The sequence below is a fragment of the Sciurus vulgaris genome (assembly GCF_902686455.1).
Source record: "Sciurus vulgaris genome assembly, chromosome: 4".
NCBI lineage: Eukaryota > Metazoa > Chordata > Mammalia > Rodentia > Sciuridae > Sciurus > Sciurus vulgaris.
Genome location: NC_136464.1, coordinates 104,241,344 through 104,255,432, shown reverse-complemented (window position 1 = coordinate 104,255,432; position 14,089 = coordinate 104,241,344). Strand labels below are relative to the sequence as shown.

The following is a 14,089-nucleotide window of genomic DNA, read 5'->3' as shown; positions in this document are numbered from 1 at the left end:
ATCCAAGAGTCCCTCAGCAAATTTGATAATATATCCACTAGGCTGGCTCCTCTGAACTAGTCTGGAAACAACTGCTATTTGAGAACACAGTATTGCAATGTTGGGAACGATTTGGCTATTCTTTTTGCATGCAAGCAATTCGAAACCATTTTCTGGAGCGCCTTTTCCTAATAAGGGTTGGATTAGAAAAACGAGTCTAAAATCTTTGCTGTCAGAGTCTACATAAAGGACTAAAATTTCACAGTTATGGGTTATTAAGTCAGACTTCTAAGTATTAGCCACTGGTGTGTAATTTAGGTCTCACCATAAGCCAGGTTCTGGATTGCAGCTTTGACAAAGAATAAGCCAGATTATCTGTAAAGGCCTTATCCCCAATGCCCCAAGGCTTGCTGTGTCTCACCCCATTTAAGATACCAGAGACCACAGAAGGGTCAGAGTTGGGGTGACTGGCTACTGACAGAGGATTCATCTGTGAGTTTTCAGATACAGTTAAGGGTATCTCCAGGTTCTTAAATAAAAAGCTTGGTTTAGGGTCTTGAACTTTTCATCTTTGAAACATTTTTCTGGACTCTTTTTGCATATAAAGACAGCAAGTCTGAAGGAAATGTTAAATTCTAACTGTGGATGAAAATGGAAATACAATGTGCTCCATGAGAAACTAGTTTAGTTAGAATGTTAAAAAAACAACCAAGGCCCATTGATATACATAAATTGCTTATTACCATTTATTGCCATTTAACTGCCTATCTGGGATTGTAAGAAAGAAATGAAGTCATTCTGAGCATGGGGAAAGTATTGTGTGATGCTGGTAAAAAGCAGGAGACAGAGATCAAGAAAAGAAACTGGTTCCTCTCTGTTCAGCGGCCTTGAGCTTTGTATTATTTTTATAAAGCAAAACTGACGAATTTCTCCTAGATGAGAATCTGTATGTGGCAGCTTACCTAAGCATGCTGTCATAGGTAAACATTTTGGAAGAGTGTAAGCTAAAGAGTATTAAAATAGTTCTGGGTAATTTACACTTCATACTTCTAATAAGACTGCTCATTAGCCAGGTATCACATGTGATCAATCAGTTATTTAATAAAAGATAGGTTAGTTTGGTCCCTCATAAAAATTCTAGTGAACAGGATAATAGGGCAAGCAGTTTATGACAATCCAAATCCGACTTAAGATAGTCTAATAATGGATCTTCATCCAGAAAGTTGACAGACTTCATGGAAAAAATGACTGAATTACCTCATTCTGTTTCTCTCTTCTTAACAGTCCAGGTCCTGAATTGGAAGTGAGAGACTGGGCAAAGAGAGGGGGGAAATGTGGAAAGATGGAGCAACTCACTCACTTTCTTAGGTGCTCATAGAAGTCTATTTGAATAAGGCAACAGCCAGGTGAGAATTTTAAAGCCCTTTCAAAAGACAACATAACCCGCCAGGTGGAGTGGTGCACACCTGTAATCCCAGTAACTTCAGAGACTGAGGCAGGAGGACCGCTGGAGCCCAGGAGTTTAGGACCAGACTGGACCACACAGACAGACTTCATTTCGAAAAGAAAAGAAAAGAAAGAAAAGAAGAAAAGAGAAAAGAAAAGAAAAGGAAAAAAAGAAAAGAAAGAACAAGCGAGCAGGAGAGTGGGCAAGCATTGCCACAGAATATAAGACCAAGAAATCATCCTCTGAATATTCCAAGGCAAGACTGGAACACCCCAGCAGTACTAGTGGAAGATCCCTCTCATCATGCACAGCTGTCAGTCACATTCTGCAGAGCTGGGAGGTGGAGCACATGTGCAGGTTTGAACCCAGCTGATTATTAATTTCTGTCCACTAATTTAAAACTCTTTGGAGGTTCAAGGTGCATCATAGCAGAAAATATCTGCCAACTGAAACCAAATGACCTGTGGCTGTGGACAACCTGGATTAACCATTTCATTCTGTGCATAAGAAGGGGCAGGGGAGGATAAATCCCATAAAAACAGAACATGTTTTCTAAGGGTATAGTTCACAGGTAAGCACTGTGGCCTCCCCAGAGGTGAGCATTCACAATGTGATTTCTCCCCTTGGGAGGAGCCTCCAAATTTACTTTCTTGCACAAATATTTTGGGGTTGGAGTAGAAGAATATAATATGGGCCTCATGATCAGAGGGACAATGCCCAAATATATTCTCAAAATTCTTGTTTTTAGAGGGGGATAACTATAGTTTAGACACTAATTAGACATACAAATTGGGCATATTCTTTGGGCAAGTGCCCCAGAAGACAGTTAATAGATACTATTCTGTCAAATAAAATAAGATAAAACATTTCAGGAGGTGTTTCTGGAAGTATGAAGGGCCCTCTCTGGCTCAGCCTGGATCTGAGCTGCCACTCCTGAGAAAAGTTGTATTTGGGCCAATGCTGGGACTGGACAGAAGCCTGCAAGGTCAACCTTCCCTGCTTGCTCCCAGCTTCCACTGGAACATCCTTTGCAGGGCCCTGATCCCTGCTTCAACCCAGCTGGCAAACTCCTTGGAAAGGAAATGACACTTTACTCTTTCCAGAGGATGGAGCTGGAAGCAGTGTCATTTGATTTATCATTGTTAAAATGTAAATGGTGCTAATTTTATAGTGCTGGTACTACAAACAGAACCCAAAACAAGTCCTATTGGAGGGAACCAATAATTTGCTTTATGGTGACAGGGAGTTTGTATTTGGAATGCACTGGAAAGGATCTAGAGAATAGATAGGGAGGCATAGAGACTTTGTAGTCTACAAATATTCTCTTTGAATAGAAGAAAGATTCTTTTGCTAACATCTCATTTGGCAAAAGTCACCCTATTAAAAAACAAGTGTTTTCATGACATTAATTTAAGATAGGTGGGTTGGGGATACAGCTCAGTAGTGGAGTGCTTTTCCCAGTATGCACAAGGCCCTGGGTTGAATCTCCTGTACTGTGAAAAACACATTCTCAACTTTAAGATAGCTGAAATAAGACAGTCTGAGACTAATTTATAAGCTTGTTACTAATTCTCAATCATTACAAATTGAACAAGTCATCTGATGTAGCTAAGTCCTTGCTGCCATGCTGTATTTATCTAAAATTGTCAAATTGGGCTAGGGAATAAACATATTGTGTGCCACCATTGGGCATACTGGCTCAAAGAGCAAATAGAACTAATATTTTCTTATGGTTTTTTTAGATGAATAAAGTATCTTTCCTGCCCATAATCCACATTTCATTTTCAAAAATTCTGATTCTGACATTAATAGAACATAGTTTTAACACCTAAAGTGAAAGTAGTGGTTAAGTCAGAACAGTTAGGAAGTTAAAATTATTCTTACTAACAGTTGAAAAACTTTATAAACAAAAGAAAACAAAAACAAACTATGTGCTATAAAATTCCTTCACCCTTCTCTTGCAGCATTAGGTGTCCTCGGTTGTCAAGATAATGCCAAAAAGAAGACTTTTTCAAAAAACATCCTAAACTGTCAGGCAAGAATAATTCTTGTTGAGTGTGGGAGGAATGGGAATATAAAAATGCAATCTGATGTCTTTTCCTGGAAAGTTTGGATTAAAGTCTTGATTCTCTACCTCAGGGTCCTGAAATAATTATCCTTTGCCCAAAGGAAAGCCAAGCTAAGAGTTTCAATTTTCAGGGATTTTGGCAACTATTTGTAGGAGGCACTGGTTGGGCTAACTCACACCTAAATAAGTATCATCTTATTTGGAGTGAGATTTTTGTTGTTCCTGGATGAAATTAAAATTTGCATTATCTTGGGACTCAGCTGCTTCTTTTACATTGTACCCATGACATTTTGGAAACAGTGAATTTTAAAGCATAGAAGCAAAAATTGAGCCTGAGTTATTTCCTATTTAACCTACACTATAATTCTACCTTTGTGATTTGATTTTCTCATAGATCTATGAAGAAATTTGAAGAAATTTGTTGGAAGGATTCTTACTGCAAATTGTTTGGAAAAATGAAGATGACTTCACCTTTGTCATTTGCTATAACTTACATTTACACAATTTTCCTTTAAGCATGGGATTTAAAGGCAGACTATATTTGTGATCACTTAGCATTGATTTTAAGATATAAAGAGAAAAAAGTTTGAGGCATACTTCTTTAACTTGATGAAATGAATTTGTATTTAGAAACTCTTCTTTATAATCAAGTACAAGGTAAGATCTCTGTCGACCACCACACAGTCTCTCTGAGGACTCCTTTGAGTCTATATTTTCATTTTAAGATGAAACACAAGTTAAAAAACAAAACAAAACAAAAGCAACACCACCACCCCTTACTCTGAGCAGCGGCAGGAGACCTGTTATTCAGAATTCCTATTTCCCTTAATATCCTGCGACAGGGATATTATCACGCGAGAGATGTTGTTAAGGACAGGTGAGCAAACTTCATTTTCTACTTACGCTCTCCACGCCACATCTTCGATCAAACATGCAGTAGGAACCAGAAATAATCCCAACCAGAAGTATGCAGAACTCAGGACCATAGCTGCCTACAAGAAACAGATCACACATGTGTTAACAGGTTTTCTTTCAAAAGAAACGTAATTCAGTCAACATAAAACCTCCTACAACACACACACACACACACACACACACACACACACACACACACTAGGAAATATTAAATTCTGTGAAAGGAAAGACAAAAACCTAGGAAGGTTGTTAAGGGGAACAGAAGAGGGTGTCTCCCCTCTGGATTTCCATTGGTTTTTAACCAATGTTAAGCTGTTTTTTAAGCTGGATCTGTGTTGTTCTCTACTTTTTAAGGAACTTCCAGTCCCCTTCTGAGCAGAATGCTGTCTACATCCTTCTTTGAGAGAAATGTTGGAGCCAATAGGCTCCTTTAGAATACACTCTGCTTCACTAGTCTCCTCTCATTCCTTTGCCCATCGGCTCACTTTCCTTCCCTGCTCATTCATTCACAGACCGGCATCCAAGTCACGGCCACTCTGGGGTGCCAGACCTAGTGATTCTCCCTACTCAGAACAGGAGAATTCAGAGGTTGGAGTCCTTCGTTGGTGTCCAGGAAGTTAACATCATAGAATTAGGTAAGTATCATAAAGATATCTAGTGGGGTTTCTGGGCGGAATTCTTCAAGACGACAGAATGTGGTGTATATTGGAAAGATATATGGGGTTTCAACAGATGAAGGGTAGAGGGAAGGATCCCAAGGGAAGTTCTGATGGTATGGAAGAGCAGCGGAGGGTCACAGCTTTCCATGGGACCTCCTTGCTCCTGGCAGGCTGAGTTCAGGATGGTTTGGGAGGTAACAGGTAAAGAGGGTTTTGAGGGACAAAGCTGCATGGCTGAGTTCAGTGTTAGGTGAGAAACTCTAGACAGAAGCAGAGGGAGAGAGGAGCTTGCTTGGAAATGGGGGTTATTGAGTATAGATTCTTACATTTTGTTTTGGGATGAGCCAAAAATGGGAGAATGGAGCTGGTGGGCAATGGGAAAGCTGACTTCGCAGGGCAGGAAAGGGCCCAGAGTTAGTGTGAGTTCATGCTCAATGGGTTTTCTTTTCTGGCGTCCTCCATCATCTGATCCAATGGGTTTTGTTAGAACTTGTTACACAGTGGGGCAAGGCTTATAGGGGACGTGAGAACAGAGAGGCTAAGAATGAGTAACTGTGGGGACCCTTGCAGGGACTGGGCTTGGAGGACCCACAGCAGCTCTGTCTAGGCTACACAATGAGGGCTGGACTCACTCTGGTCCCAGCCTGGCATCCGAGAATCAGCTCGCTCTTTGATTTCCATTTTCTGTTCCAAGGAAATAGCCACACACGCTACGGCCCTTGTAGCTCCATCTGCCCCGCGGGGCCTTCCCACTGCATGTCCTCATAGCATCCCCACCTTCAACCTTGAGCATCCATGCTTGCCTGTCTGGCCAAGCCCACACCTAACCACAGCTCTTTGCTTCTGAGCTCCACAAGTCCCTGGGCTTGTGGTTCTTGGCATTTAAGACAACTCAGTTCAGAAACAGTGATGTTTGAGGTAAAAGGGCCCAATTCCAATGCTGGCATGGGAAGACTTGCTTCCCTTTTCCAAAAATGAGAATTCCAGCTTTTGAAAGAAAAATTTAAAACCTTAAAAAATCTGAGAACATTGTGCCACATGAATTGCCACTCTCATTTCATCCTAAGAAAGGAATAAAATGTATAAAGAAAAAGCAAGTCTAGAATATTCCCAAGAGTGCCATACTAGCAAATAAATTAAAAATAAATGTCTAAGGAGAGGATTTATTAAATATATTGTGGTACCTACATATAATGCCCTTCTCTTCAGCCACTAAAGAGGCATATAATTGTATGTTTGAAATAGAGATGACGCATTATATTTCTTTTTTCTGAAGTTCCCTTATCCAACTGAAGAACAGAGCCAACTAAGAAGAGCACACGTGCTTTCAATCATCCTAGCAAAAAGTCATTAGCCAAAGTAACCAAAGACAATTAAACTAATAGCATGGAGGAAGTGATGGAAAATCACACACCACACCCAGAACCCAGAGGAATGTTGCCCCTTTGGCCTCATTCTGTCCCCTAAAAATCTAACATTCTTTCTCAAAAACTGCCCACTCCTCTCCCCTATGAAGAGAGTATATGAGCTTCTAGACCTTTGACTTAATTGGTACTTGCCTTCCTGTGATGTCCTGTGCCCATAAATAATCGGGTGCTTTTTTTCCCTGTGAATCTTTCCCTTGTCAGTTTATGTCAGTAGATTTAAAGACTCTAGCCTGATGAAGATGGGGGGAGGGGGGACAGGAATCCCCTCTGTCCCCACCCAGTATACCCATGTTAGTGCATCTTTGAGTTAAGTGTTGGGCATGATGCATATGTCAATATACACTGGCGTGTGCCATCACTTTTATAGTCCTGTTCTGCTATGTTATTGCCTTTAAAAAAATTCTGGGATTTCAAAAACAGTGGGGTGGCCTACACTTGGTAGATTTGAGTAGCTACATGCTTATGTATTCTGGAAAAACAGAATGGTATATCTAACAAGAATCTGGATGACACGATCAGAGATTTGTATTCTCATATCACTTTGTATCTCTACTTCCTGTTTCTTTTATAGAAAATAAATATTGCTTCAGTAACAGCGAAACTCGCTTTCTCCCCTACAACCAAGAAAACCACAAGGAAGGGGTGGGATAGTCTTGTTGGAAGACAGGATCTCTGGAGCCTGGTGGGACTTGGGGTTTGGCACTCACAACAGATGCCCAGGCTGGTGACTGGCCCGTGGAAGGGGGATCTGTGCAAGCTCTACTTGTGAGGATATGTGCAGGGTCACCCACTATGTATATTTGTCAAAGAATACAGTCATTTCACTACAACAATATATTGTTTAAAATAGATTCTAGAACCCTGGGAACTTTAGTTGCTAAGGGAAGAAAGGAAAATGAACTTTAAAATCCCTATTAGAAACATGAAGACCCCATTCCAAACTAACAAAAGTTAAATGGAGATTTGAAAGTATTATTATTATTCTCTTTTGGGGATGGATGGGGACACTGGAGATAGAATCCAGGGCCTTTTGCTTGCTAGGCAAGTGCCCTACCACTAAGCTACATATTATTCCTTTTTATTTTTTTATTTTGAGGCAGGGTCTCATTAAAGTTCCAAGGCTGGCTTCAAACTTGCCATCCTCTTGCCTTAGCCTCCTGAGTAGCTGGGATTACAGGCATGCACCACTATGCCTGGTTCCTATTGTTGGTTTTTAAAACAAGGAGCTGTGAATGTAATGTGTATATAACTAATCTTAAAGGTGTGCTTCAGAAAGGCTTCTGACCCAATTTTCACAAATTGAGATTTGGAGTTCTGAAACCCTTCTAAGGCCACAGCTTTAAAATGTTTATTGAGCTGGGCTAGGTGACAAATGGCCCTTAATTACACCCCTCCCCCCAGTGCTATTAAGTAAGGTTTTTATAAACATCCTTATGATGTGCTAACAGTCCCGATGGGAAGAATGGACCTTCAGTTAAGATGACTCAACTAGCAGCTGCTAACCAGTTAGGTGCCAAATGTGTGGGACCCTTGAGGTAAGTTATAAGAAAGTGAGGCTCAGGTGGGGGAGATTATTTGATAAATTAGGGCACAGGCTGATGAGAGCCAGATGCAGTACTGGAGTCTTGTCTGATGTCAAAACCAATGAACTGGGCTGCTCTGCCTTGGATTAGACAGGGGCATAAACCGTGGTCACCCACAAACCTGGGCATCAGGGATTCGTAGACATACCTATCCACAGCACCCCAAGGGCAGCCATGACCATGAAGGTGGTACAGTCTGGAAAAGGCTTTATAAAAGAAGCTGGAATGGCTGGAGCGAAGTCAGGCCGTAACTTTGAAAAGATGTGATAAAGACAGAAAAGGCAACAGTTTACCTGCAGGGAGAAGGAGGCTAGGATTCATTGAATACCACCATGTGGCAAGGCTTATGGTAAGCACCACACTCAATCCACCAGGGACCCCATTTTACAGAAAACAAAACAAAACAAACAAACAAAAAAAAACACCATCCACAATTTCCCTCAAGCACCTGCAGCCAGCCGGAAAGGAGAGTCATCCCGTTCCAAACTGAGGTCCCTTGGTCCTTGGACCCTGATCCCTCCCCTTAGTGAAAGGAGGGATGCAACTCCCTCCCACCCCGTACCTGTATCTCCAGAAGAGAGAGAAGAGAATGCATCTAAATTTAGAGAGAGCACAGTACTCCTGGCAGGTGTTTAACTTCCATTTAACACCTCCTGTACCAACCTTAAATTTTAGGTAAAAGAAAATTCGGAAAACGTTTGATGTTACTAAAGCAAGAACAAAAGGGAAAAAAATTTCCAGTCAATCCCTATACAGCAATAATAACACAATAACACCTTAACAGGACTCCATTAGCACAAGAAATAAAAGCAAGAATCAATAACTGGGATAGATTCAAACTAAATAGCTTTCTCTCAGCAAAGGAAACTATCAGCAATGCGAAGAGAGAACCTACAGAATGGGAGAAAAGCTTTGCCACTCATACTTCAGATAGAGCACTAATTTCCAGAATATATAAAGAACTCAAAAAACTCTACACCAAGAATACAAATAACTCAATCAACAAATGGGCTAAGGAAATGAACAGACACTTCACAGAAGAAGATGTACAAGCAATCAACAGATAAATGAAAAAATGTTCAACATCTTTAGTAATAAGAGAAATGCAAATCAAAACCACCCTAAGATTCCATCTCACCCCAATTAGAATGGCGATTATCAAGAATACTAGCAACAGGTGTTGGTGAGGATGTGGGGGGAAAAGGTACACTCATACATTGCTGGTGGGGCCGCAAATTAGTGGAGCCACTCTGGAAAGCCGTGTGGAGATTCCTTAGAAAACTTGGAATGGACCCACCATTTGACCCAGCTATCCCACTCCTTGGCCTATACCCAAAGGACTTAAAATCAGCATACTACAGAGATACAGCCACATCAATGTTCATAGCTGCTCAATTCACAATAGCCAGATTGTGGAACCAACCTAGATGCCCTTCAATTGATGAATGGATAAAGAAACTGTTATATATATATATGCATACACACACACACACACACACACACACACACACACACAGGAATAATACTCAGCCATAAAAAATAATAAAATTATGGTATTTGCAGGCAAATGGATGAAATTGGAGAATATCATGCTAAGTGAGACAAGCCAATCTCAAAAAACCAAAGGACAAATGATCTTACTGATAAGCAGATGATGACACATAATGGGGGGTGGGAGGGGGGCAAGAATGGAGGAAGGAGGGACTGTATAGAGGGATAAGAGGGGTGGGAGGGGTGGGGGGAAGAAAAAAAATAACAGAATGAATCAAAAACTATTACCCTATGTAAATGTATGATTACAAAAGCGGTATGCCTCTACTTCATGTACAAACAGAGAAACAAGATGTATCCCATTTGTTTACAATAAAAATAAATTTAAAAAAGAGTTATATTAAAAAAAAGAAATAATTTCCTTTAAGAAATACATATATGCCTAGGAATATAAGTCCTATAGGTAGAGCAAGATGGCAGCTGAGGAAGATCTGTAGTGACAGGATCCTCACAAATATAGCAGTTTGAACAATTATTCACACACCAAACTACCTTCACAAGGGATAAGGGAGGAAGGCGAGAGACCACAGTGCCTAGTTTATACTAAAAGATGCATTGAAGAAGAAAATATTTACCAGGTCACCCCTCACCCACCTCCAAGCAACACAGTGTGGGCCTACTGCTTGGGAGAGGAGGTAGGAATTAGGAATTAGGTTCAAGCCTTATACTTGATTCTCAGTATCCAACACACCATGGTGAAACCTGGTATTGGGCAGAGCAACATAATTTCTACTGCCAGGCCAATAACTGTGGACTGGACACTGGAACTGTTAGCACGGTGGCAAGAGACTATCTCCACTACCCATTCCTTAACCTTGAGCAACAGAAGAGGTGCAAGATCCAATGAATGCAATAAATGGGAAGATGGGCAGGAAAATTACTACAAGACTGAGCTTTGAAGTTTGGTGCTGGGCCCACTATAATAATAATACCTGGCAACATGCAGAAATAAAAGACCCCTATACTCTGGTCAAAGATCACAGGTATATCCTCTAGACATGACCTGGAATGATGAGACAGAGCCCTGCATGGTGCTGCAACAGACTTGAATTTTGGCCTGTATCATTTCCAGCCTTGCAGTGGGCCTGAGACAACACACCCCAAGATTTCACAGTTTTCTGCAGCTATGAGATCCAGGTGCAACCCAGCTTGGCATCAGCCTTGGGTAGCATAGTTATTCCAGGTCACTGCTCATATACAAGCCTCTAAATACCTCCATAATAGTAGCCAGAGACATACTCCTGTGTAAGATCAGTTTATCTTTCAACCTGCATTAAAAAAACACACACACACACACACACACACACACACACACACACACACAATAACAAATACAGACCAAGCCCTTAAGAATAACTGGATTTGTAAGAATATTCCTCCCTGATCCCTTACCTTTCCTCCTAAAATTCTTTTCCATTCAAAGACCAAAGAAGCTTCAGTTTTGTTTTTGAGGTTTGTCTTTCTAAAAACCTTGCTTTCTATGAATATGCATGTCAAAGTTTAAGTAAATCCTCTTCTCTTTTTACTGTGAACTGTTTTAGGAAAGGTAGCAACATAAGCTGTGAGTCTGTTTGCTCGGGGTAGCTCCCTGTGATGGTCCACAGGGTTAGGAGTTGTACATTCTTTGAAAAGCTTGCCTTTGCACACTGTCCTCTGTTGAGAATGCAAATTCTCAGAACATGTAGAAGGACAACTTAGTGTTAACTTTTTGATGCAGCAAGAAGGAAAATACCATGATCAGACAGAGTCCTCAGACATACACCATACTAACATGCCACAGAAGGGAGGAAGCAATCCCAGGCTGAAATCTAGTTCTTCATTTCCTGTAATCATTTACGCCCACTCTCCCCCATACTAACTGCCTATTGCCTGGTGCCAATTTTAAGCTTAGATTTACTGCAAAGGGGGAAGGCCTCTCAGTTGGATGTTTTGCAACATTCTCTGAAGAGGATCCTTCCAGCACTCATGTCAGAAGCCCGGTGCGAATGCAGATGAATTTTCAAACAATCCAGAGATCCCATGAGCATCTTCATACGTACAACCATTCACAAACTACCCCCATGCCTGATTCTGATGTGACCCCACTGGCATGTTGGGGCACACCTACACAAAGGAGATTTGAAGCCATAGTTTTGGGCATAAAGATCTGCCAATTTGGCCTCACCATTACCTGTGACTGAAGGTGGGAGAGATTAAATAACCATCTAAAGATACCATTCCTACAGATGTAGCAGCATTACAAACAAAGATAAAACAAGTACCTTCCTTTTGACATTGGGCTTTGCTAATTTTTTTTTTTGTGACTTAAGCATAGGGAGCTTTATCCATGAAACTTACTATTGTAAAATCCCTCAAGTCAGGGGTGGTACCTTGATAGAACTTGATAAATGTTTCCCAAAAGCATTCCCTATTTTCTTGTGTGTGTGATGCTGGGGATAGAACCCAGGGCCTGGAGCAGGCTAGGCAAGTGCTCTGACACTGAGCTATGTCCCCAGGCTTCCTCTATGCTTGTGACAATCATATCTACCCTGCTAGAGATGAGGCAATGCTTTCTGGGGGGTTATAATTTAAATATATTAAAATGCACAAATCTTAAGTATTTAGTCTGAAGACTTTTGACAGCTGTCTACACCTGGGAAACAACTGCCCACAATAAGATATAGGACATTTCTGTTTCTCCACTGAGTTCTCTCCACCCCCCAAGAGGCAATCACTGGTCCTGATTTCTGCCACTACAGCTAAGTTTGGCTAGAACTTCAGTTAATTGGAATGACAGAGTATGAATGCTTTTGAACTTGGCTTCTTTCACTCAACATAATGCCTTTGGGATTGATCCATTTGGTTGCATGGACCTGTAACTCATTCTTTTTAATTTTTGGATAGTATTCCATTGTGTGAACATACCACAATTTGTTTATTCGGTCTCCTGTTGACGGACGTTTGGGTTGTTTCCAGTTTGGGCCTATTATTGAGAACAAGGCTGCTATGCACATGTTTGTACAAGTCTTCTTTTGTGGACATATGTTTCCATTTCTTTTAGGTAAACACCTGGGAATGGGACTGCTCTGTCATATGGAAAGTGTAAGATTCATTTTTTTAAAAACAGCCAGAGAGTTCCTCAAAGCAGCTGTTTGAACAAAGCCATGGTGTGAGCATTCCAGTTGCTCCAAGTCCTCGCCAACATCCAGTACTTTTTTACTTTAAGTACTCTCGGGGTTCACTGGGGTAATGATATCATGCATGAGTGCAGACTACACTGAGAAACTTTACCACCATCCCATGTGCTAAGTAAGAGGAAGCCCCAGGTGGGCCCGGGGAGCTGCTCTCCACTGAGTGGCAGGCCAGCCCAAGACAGTTAAAAGCTCAGAAGAAAACCCTGCAGTAAACAAGGACCCTACCACAGGAATATAGCATGGGGTACCTTTTGTTTTCAGTTCAATGATAATGTTTAAACTCTTGGTTATTCACTAGACTGGTGAGAAGACATTTCCCAAACAGATGTGGAGGGGCAGAGTATTGTTACTATAATTTGGCTACTTACCAGCTTACCAGAGGGAAAGGTGAGATCCTAATATACCTCAAATTCTCTCTCTCCCCCACCCCTTTTTACCCCCTGTGGTACTGGGGATTGAACCCAGGGGAGCTCTACCACTGAGCTGGAGAGCCTTGTTAAGTTGCTGAGGCTGGCCTCCAACTTGTGCTCCTTCTGCCTCAGCCTCCTGAACTGTTGGGATTACAGGTATGCATCACTTACCAGGTTGTTCCTCAAATTCTTAATTGATTTTCCTTTCATAAGTAGGGGTCATTTAAAATTTTCACTTTTTCTCTTTAGCAGATTTACCTAATTTTAGAAAACAAATAGTTGGTCTAATCCAGTAGCTGTATTGTTCGTATTGGTTTGATTTCCAGTAACGTGGCTAAGCCATGACAGTTGCACCTCAGGAACTTCAGGGGTGGTTCAGGATGCCAAGAATATCAAGGCCTTATATAAAATGGCATTGCAATTGCATAGAACCTACATGCATCCTCCTCCAGACTTTAAATCATCTCTAGGTGACTTATAATACCTAATTCAAGGTCAATGCTTCTGAAATAGTTGTTATACTATTGTACTGCTTAGGAAATAGTGACAAGAAAAAGTGTCTGCATATTCAGTATGAACACAAATTTTTTTCTCAAATATTTTCATCTGGGGTTGCTTGAGTGTGCAGATGTAGAGCCTGCAGATAAGACCAGGAAGGCTATTTGGATTCAAGACAGCAATTCTTAACACCATTCTGCATATGGGAAAGTTAAGGCAGGGAAACAGTATATTGCTGCTCTGAGGTCGTACGACTCTATATTTCTAAGGTGAAACGGGCAGGTTTGAAACTGGTACTGGGTAGTTTAAAACAACAGTCTGGAGTCTCTTCTACTTCAGGAATAACATAAAATGAGCCATGTTCTCCTAACACACACTG

At 41.1% G+C, this 14,089-nt stretch overlaps 1 protein-coding gene across 1 annotated transcript in view; it reads right to left on the bottom strand.

The window, feature by feature from the left end:
* The window catches only part of ATP8A2 (ATPase phospholipid transporting 8A2), a gene marked incomplete at its 5' end in the record, with an annotated part of 656,754 nt that overhangs the window by 49,012 nt on the left and 593,653 nt on the right, over positions 1 to 14,089 (bottom strand). Inside the window, one exon of the mRNA XM_079136232.1 lies at positions 4,398 to 4,486. Within this exon, the coding sequence (XP_078992358.1) occupies positions 4,398 to 4,486 (89 nt within the window). The remainder of the gene's footprint in view (positions 1 to 4,397; positions 4,487 to 14,089) is intronic.